Source organism: Sinocyclocheilus rhinocerous, unplaced genomic scaffold, assembly GCF_001515625.1.
Source record: "Sinocyclocheilus rhinocerous isolate Xijiao unplaced genomic scaffold, SAMN03320098_v1.1 scaffold1148, whole genome shotgun sequence".
Taxonomy (NCBI): domain Eukaryota; kingdom Metazoa; phylum Chordata; class Actinopteri; order Cypriniformes; family Cyprinidae; genus Sinocyclocheilus; species Sinocyclocheilus rhinocerous.
The window spans coordinates 531,411-539,764 of record NW_015664019.1 but is presented as its reverse complement, the minus strand read 5'-3'; the positions used below and the strand labels follow the sequence as shown (position 1 = coordinate 539,764).

General features: G+C 39.0%; 1 protein-coding gene across 4 annotated transcripts in view; it reads right to left on the bottom strand.

The window, feature by feature from the left end:
• Positions 1-355: 355 nt before the first annotated feature.
• LOC107729354 (nephronectin-like) overlaps positions 356-8,354 on the bottom strand; it is a 56,952-nt gene continuing 48,953 nt past the window's right edge. For all 4 annotated transcript variants that reach the window (XM_016539830.1, XM_016539832.1, XM_016539831.1 and 1 more), the window contains 5 exons: positions 6,063-6,500; positions 3,698-3,787; positions 1,376-1,474; positions 748-1,007; positions 356-664 (listed from right to left, as the gene is read on the bottom strand). In XM_016539830.1, the coding sequence (XP_016395316.1) occupies positions 554-664; positions 748-1,007; positions 1,376-1,474; positions 3,698-3,787; positions 6,063-6,500 (998 nt within the window). In that variant the 3' untranslated portion in view covers positions 356-553. The remainder of the gene's footprint in view (positions 665-747; positions 1,008-1,375; positions 1,475-3,697; positions 3,788-6,062; positions 6,501-8,354) is intronic.

Genomic DNA, 8,354 nt, shown 5'->3' with positions numbered 1-8,354 from the left:
AACACTTTAGTCTTTTCCCTGAAAGTTTGAGTTAGAATAGTTTAAGAGCGCCATTAAAAACACGAGGCTGTGAAAGCGACAAGCGAGTAGATTAGTTTACCTGTTCAGCGCGATGACGTTTAATGTCCCTGACAACCTCTATACACCTAGTTTGCCACTTAGCAACTGCCTTTTTCAAGACAAGTACAAGACAAAGCTTTAAATAAAAATCACAAGAGGGTTTTACTGATGCATTTTATGCCTTAGAATATAATGCGAAAATATCTTGAGCTTGCTTTTAACCATGCATTAAAAAAAAAACCATTGACTTCAGGACGATGGAAACTGAAGTACTAAAATGCAAACTCGTCTCCAGGATTTGGCCTACAAAAATATGTCATACCTGCAGCACTGTATTGAGCTGGAACATGCACTTGTAGCCACTGAGGAAGGCCAGAGGAAGTGCACCATAACTGTACCAGGACTGATAGGAAGCCACGTCCCTTTCTGTAAAGTGTCCGTCTTCCTAGAGTCCCGTGAGTAAAGCTGGCATTAAAAGTCTCTGTTGGTGGTGTTAAAGTCTCCTCAGATTGTGCTCTTCCTGACAGGAACCCCGTTTGAGACTCATGTCGTCCAGAGCTATTTCGCCTTTACGGCCTCTCCGCCGCTCGCCCTTCACAACCACCTGTAATGACATAAATCACAAAACAGCGATGCTGGTTTCCAGCTGACCTGCTCTCAAATGGTGATGTGAGTGCTGACACTTACGCTTTCTAGCCCATTGCCCCAAATGGTGATCTGCGTCGACCTCCAGCCGTTTCCTCCCGTTCGACCCCAGACGGCGGGACTGTGCTGCCGTCCCTTCTGGACGAACACCTGCAGCATGCCCACGTGGTGCCCCGCCATGTTGTGTCTGAAGGCCAGGCAGAGGTTCCCCTCGTTCCAGGGCGTGGTCAGGGGGAGGATCAGCTGAGCGCCACGCCCACCTAGCTTCTCTCCGCCCTCTGAGATCGTCAGGTAACGCCCACCTTTTAATGGCATGGTAAGGTTAATACAGGTTTATATATGAAAACTATATCTCCACAAAATGCATGATTAAAAAATGCATGATATTTGAAAAAAAGGAAAAAATGTAACCTTGAAAATGTTTTAAAAATCTTTCTTTAATGATTAAAAAGTGTATTTGAAATTTTAATACTTTATACAAAATATTTACCGAACTTGACCTTTTTAGATTCATCAAATAAAGTGTGAAACATGAATACAAAGATTGCATGGCACCTGCATCAAGTTTTAATTAATTTTTCTTTTTATCATCTGAGACTTCTTCATTTGTCATTGACCCAAAAACATTTTATTAAAAAAATAATAAATAACTATGAAAAATGGTCTGTACCTGAAGGATCTGCTGTTGTCTCCCAGTGAAGGTCTCCCTCTCTGCGCTGGATCCATGCACAGAGACCGTGGTCAAAAGAGCAGCTCAGATGTCCAGTCTCTGTGGAATACCACACAATGGCTCAAAAATCCAACTGACAAGAATTAAATACAATTTTAGAAATTACTTTGAAATGAAAAAAATATATATTCATCATTTTGTCAATATGAACATTCACAATTGCTGTGGGACATTTTATTTTTCAGCAGTGGACAAGGATTGTGCGCCATTCAGAATTTAATTGAACAAATAAGGCAGCAAACAATTGTAGAATTGTAATTTTTAAGGAATTAAAATGAAATCAAATTTTAAAAATTACATAAGAATGGTTGTCAATAAAGCACATTTCATTTTTCAGTGTAAATTACTTAAAACGTGGGACAAAACATATAGGGTATTTCCAGAAACATTAGTTAGATATTAATAATAAATAAATAAAGTTTAAAATGGGACTTCTGGAATTTTTTATTTAATTTTCATTACATAAAATTAATTTTACTTTTATGGAATAAAGAATATTCGTAACACTTTACAATAACCTAACAGATACATTTTGATTTTAAAAATGTATTAGTACATGCTGAAATTTAAATTAGCAATGATTAATTAATGTTTTAGAAGAATTTTTCAATGTTACTGTAGTTCATGTTAACTAATGTAAGGTTAACTAAGGAAGTTCATTGTAAAGTGTTACCAAATAGTCCAACGTTTTCTAATATACCTTAATACTTTTGTACTGTACGTGCATATTAGTATTTCTGTCAGGACCACTATCGTCAAAATGATAGATACTTAGCATAAAGTTTGGTTTGGCGGTATGGTTCTGTTCTGGGCAAAAAACTCCCTGCCCATCCATGCAGCCTGTCATGAATGAGCAGGGAGAGCAGCAATAATAACCCCCCTAGGGTTAACAGAACAGAACAAGGCAGATATCATTAATGTACTTGATATTTAAGTGTAACACTTTATTCAATATAAAGGAGTCTGATTAGCAAGGAATATCAGAAAGCCAATTCCTGACTGTGGCGAAAGGAGGAGCTGGGGATGGAGGAGGGTAATTTGCTCCGTAGCAAGCTGAAAAGCTGCTGAATAATACTGAATAGAGCTTATATAGGAATGCCGCGATAGGTGTCGTATTCCTATAGGTAGATGTGATCAGCTGAGAATCGGCTGATGCAAGCTTGACTCACGTGACCTGCCAGAACTAACGCTAACGCTTAATTTATATGGTAGATATTTGTATCTTTTGAAAGGAGACGTCCCAGTGACAGCTTTTGTACCTTTTTTTAGCTGGTATTTTTTGTAAATGTCTGTTAGTTTGGAGGAATATGTCTTCAGAATTAAAGTCATTCACAAATATACAGTCTTAAAAATAAAGGTTCTTTATTGGCATAAATGGTTCCACAAAGAACCTTTACCATCCATGAAACCTTTTCTTTACACAAAAGGTTATTTACAGTGGAAAAAGGTTCTTTAGATTATTAAAATGTCCTTGCACACTAGGAAAAAATGGTTCTTTTAAGAACTGTTCACTGAAAGGTTCTTTGGGGAACCAAAACTGGTTCTTCTATGGCATCGCTGTGAAAACCCCCTTTTGGAACCTTTATTTTTAAGAGTGTAAAGGAAAATAAACATAGTCAAATTTAATGTTGTAATATCAGATATCTATAAAAAAAAAAAAATTTGTTTCCAATCAATGGACTGCCTTGACAGATATCTGTTTCTTATAGGTCTCCCTCCACACTGGTAGATAAAAATCAATCATGTGGCTGGTGGCAAGTGTTAATTTCTCACACCCTGTTTGCATACAAACAAAATACTGGTTAAGGCTCTAAGCTGCTATTCCCAGCGTTACGGGATCGATTCAAGATGCCCATTAACTGAGATCCTCTATTATCATCACGGCCCTGAGTAACACACTGAACAGATCGCTCCAGGGGAACTGCCCTTGCAAGCCAAGTAGGTGAAACTGCTAAATGAAAAGTAACTCAAAACTGTGCTATTCCTGAATTTCCCACAGGGTTCAGTGAAGCGTGGGTATTTCATGAAGGCCAATGAAAGCTGCTCACCTCACACCACTGAGCCAATTCATCTGGAGGGACATCATAGTAAGTCAAGATTAATAACTACAAGATGACTGTGAGGTAATTGCAAATATACAGTCTCACTGTGTTCCCATAAAGTACAGTATGTCTGTTTCTATATATCTACAGACTACAGCAATCATCAAACACTGAAAATCCATCCGCAGTTTCAGCCAAAATAAAAGCAGCCGTCTCTTACCTGGGTCATCCTTCAGCTCCTCTTCTGTGTTGCCCAGTTCAATGTGTAAATCGATATCAAGCACATTGTTCTGCCCATGACTTCGTGGTACTAGAAGGGAGAAAAGAAAACAAACAGTTAGACTATAGTGAGTAGTATAGTATAGTGAGTATGCAGTATAGTGAGTAGGTGATTAATCTTTTAAAAATATTATGTAATAATAACACTAGAACTAAATGGCATTGTTTAATTGTTTTTGACTGCATCAGTAAGACACTATATTGTGAATGGCTAAAGGGCTCGCAGTCTCGCACAGTCTCTCGTACCTTATGGCTTAACCGAAACAAATAAATGTTGGGGACAAGACAATTATCGGCCTCAATTCTTTAACCTATAACCAAAATACAGACTTAATGGGGGATTGGTGACAAGTGAGAGTGTGTACATCAAATATATGGCAGGATAACAACTGGATGGAAGTCAAGTCTGTGATTAGTCTATTGATTTCAATTATCCCTTAAGTCTTTGCTTGTGAAAGCACTATGTGCAGCCCGTCCTCGAACCTAATAAGAACATGTAATAAACCAACTTCACCTTAGGGTCGTTTCCAAACACTGCAGGTGTTCATGTTGGGGCTGTTCAACTTTGACATGCTTGTTATTGTTTCTAATTGATCAAGGAGACATAATTATACTTTATCCCTAGGAGTCTATTTGCTTTATTTCCCCACTGTTATTTTCAGAGGCATCATTATTTATTAGGCCTATTTGAGCCCTCGAAGGCAGTGCAGGGTAACTGATTTATGTCCTGAGGCAAGGCCGACTGGTAATGTAATCTCTCTAGGTGTCTTCTGTTTTCATTAGGTGCTGTCATCTGGATGGGAGGCTTTGGGGTGCAATTTGCTTCCCTGAAAAATCTGCCTTGTGGGAAGCCCAGGAGATGCCCAAAAAAAGCTTATGAATGTGAAGGAAACAACATAGTCCTTTAGGCCTGGAAATGGTTTTCCTGGACAGATCCAAAGGCCTTCATGGCTCAGTCCCAAATGATGCACTCAGCGGTTCTCCTCTGAATTCACACATTGGTTACAAAACAGCACACGGACTGTTGCGTAGACTAGTGCGAGCTCAGCAAAGAGTGCATTGAGGTGGCACTGGGGAGCATGTTTCTGAATCATAAAATTATATGGCACACACTATGGTATCAAAGGGCTTTAAAGCAAGTAAGTTCACTAGGTGGCTATCTTGGAAACTCCCATAGCAGCTGTTTCCTAGCTCCAATCGATCTGAACATGGAAAGATGCCTGAAATCTCTAGACATCAAATGTTTGTCAAGTATTCATTTCGATATCTTATAAAACTGGTCAATTTACCCTTCGCTGGGAGTTTGATTGACAAGTGATCATATTACCAAATCTGCCATTTTTGTCCGACAAACAAACCAGACGGAGAGTAGATTAATGTTGGTGGAATTGAACTTGAAAAGTGTATTGACATCTTTTGGTTGAAACAAGTTACCTTCTGATTTGCATTTGTTTATTTCATAAAATAACTAGTAAAGAGGAAGAGATGATCGGCACTACAGCGATCTGTCACGACACATTAAAGTGACACATTTATTGTTGGAATTTCTTTAAAAAATGACAAAATTTGAAAGCTGAGACTTTGTTTGACACCAGAAGTAACCTGCTCTGTCTTGTCTGTCGACGCGTTGTCAGTTTGCGTGATTTTTCACATGATGTGTGGTGTGAGAGCGCCATGGCTTGTCGGACATTGCAACAGTAACTAAGGGGACAGGTCTTTGCGAAGAGTCATTTCAGGCTCAAAAAACGTACAGGTTGGCTCAACTAATGCAGGGGTATCTAATCTTTCCCCTGGAGGTCCACTGGCCTGCAGAGTTTAGCTCCAACCCTAATTTTACCTGAATCAAGTTAGTCAAGGTTATTCAGACTCACTAGAATCTTCCAGGCAGGTATGTTGGGACAAGTTGGAGCTAAACTCTTAAGAAAACTGGTCCTCAGGGAGCAGGATTGGACACCTCTGGTTCCGCTTTTTCTGGTTAAGGCAGTTCAGAGCAAAACTCTTCAGGACACTGGTGCGCCAGGAGCAGGACTGGACACCCCTGTGTTTGGCGAATTTTCATAAGCGAAATCCAGTCATTTCATTAGGAATCCAAGTGATCAGGAATTTCATGCAAGGCCTAAAGATTTACCCATGCAGATTTAGCAAAGGGTTCAAGTTGGTCGCACTGATTTGTCACGTTGACCTACAAAAAGCTGCTTGTTTTGAAAGTAACTTCTGTGCGAGTCGCCCAAATTTCGTTAATGTGACCGCACTTTAAGGCAGAGGAATTGTGACAATCTAAATAACATTGAAGCAGATTTACTTACTGTGAACATCCCCTCTTTGTTTCTGGGTAATGTCTTTAATGCTGTTATCAACTGGCGTCACAAACGGGATGAAAGGTCTGCGTGTTGGGATAAAGGGAACCACCGCTGTAACCACCGGGGCTTTTGTGGTAGGCTGCTGACGGGATGGGAGCTTAGGTTTGGTTGTCACCACCACAGGGGGTTTACGTGTCGGGATGAGAGGCCTACGGGTGGTGGTCGTTGGGACTCTCGCTGGAGGGGTGATTTTTTTGGTTGAAGGAGGTTTAGTGGTTATTGTTGTTGCTGTAGGTGAGATCCGTTTAGCCGTCACAGGTGGTCTGATTGTTGTGGTGGTCCTCTTCTGGTCTGAGCCTGGAATTTTATTGCCCCCTTTGTTGTTATTGTTGCTCGGCGTGGTCTTTCCAGGTCGTGGCGGGTCAATTACCACCTTTGGGATGGCTAAAAGAACAAAGAGGATTCTTAGTTTAATTTGAAGTTAAGTTAATCTCAACCAAGTCTTTTTCCTCGTTGCATAGGTTTAAATCTGGCATAACTGGCATTCAGATGGTTTAACTGGTTGTCATGTTGGTCTCCAAGCCTGACCAGCTAAATAATGCCCAAAATGCAATTATTTTTTATATTTTTAAAATATAAAAATATTTTTTAATTTATTTAAAATATTTTAAAATAAATGTTTACTGTAAGTTAAGCTAATAATACAACAACTAGACTAACCAGTTGAAAATATCAAAAAAAGAGGTCTGGTTTAAGTTGTTTTTCATTATTATTCACATATTTTTCAGGACCATTAGTTCTTCCCTTTTTCTTGTTGTATTTTTGCTGTTACTCTAGCTTTGTAATTCATCATAATTATGTCAAATAAGGCTCCAGTAGAAATTTCACCATTCATTTTAGATGAAAATAAAAAGGATGGTTTCAGCTCATGTGTACAATGAATGCACGAAAGCCATCCATCACATTCGACGTGAATACCAGAAGTGTAAACCGTCGTGCTTGTGTCGTCCTTAAGGAATGAATGTGACAATACTATCTCAGGTTTCACAGGAGCTTTGATATGCGATTCCCAAAAAAGCAGTAATTCAACCCTTTCAGCACTTCTGAGTTACACCTGGCTGAAAGTTTCTAGACCAGATGCTGAGGAGGGATGTGTTGCCTCATTGGTTTAACATTGATTAAATCAGGTGTCAGACTCAACACAACTGTATTTTTGTCCACTCAACAAATAATAACAAGATCAAGACTACAGCAATGCATGTATAACACTACACAGATAAAGCCACTGACAGTGGTGTGTAAAAGCAGCGGAGTGCTCAGTTGTGATGTCACCTGATGCTCACGGTGAGCCTCTCTTTGTTCACGAAGATTAAAAACATGGCAGCTATCAACCTCAAGACACTCCTGACTAAAGCCACAGCAGACAAAAGCATTCCAGACAGGGAGATGATTCGCAAGACAGATATTTTCTTTCAGATCTAAAGTGTTGCAACAACATCAACAAAATCTCTTCAGCCACATACTATTTAACTTTTTTAATTAATTTAAATTAATCACCAGGAAATTATTGCCAGCATTTTTTTTTTTTTACTATTTCATTTTATTTATTTATTTTTCTAAAGGATATATACAGCGTGTCAAATAAATATTGAACACGTTACCATTTTTCTCTGTAAATATTTTTCTAAAGGTGCTGTTGACTTGAAATTTTCACCAGAGGTTGGTAACAACCCAAGTAATTCATACATACATACAAACAAAACAAAACAAATAAGTTCAGAAATTAAGTTATGTGTAATAAAATGGAATGACACAGGGAAAAATTATTGAACACATGAAGAAAGGGAGGTGCAAAAAGGCATGGAAAGCCAAGACACCAGCTGAAATCTATCAGTAATTAGAAAGCAATCCTGCCCCTAGTCAGTGGAAATTAATATTAGCTGGTTCAGTCCCAGCACCTACAGTACCAGGATGAAGAAGATGAAACAAGGGTGGACATTTCAGCAAGACAATGATCCCAAACACAGCCAAGGAAACTCTCAATGTTTCAGAAAGAGAAAGTAAAGCTGCTAGAATGACCAGCCAATCACCTGACTTGAATCCAATAGAAAATAAGAACTAAAGATCAGAGTTCATAGAAGAGGCCCACAAAACCTTCAAGATTTGAAGACTGTTTGTGTGGAAGAATGGGCCAAAATCACACCTGAGCAATGCATGCGATTAGTTTCTCCATACAGGAGGCGTCTTGAAGCTGTCATTACCAACAAAGGCTTTTGTACAAAGTATTAAATAAATTTC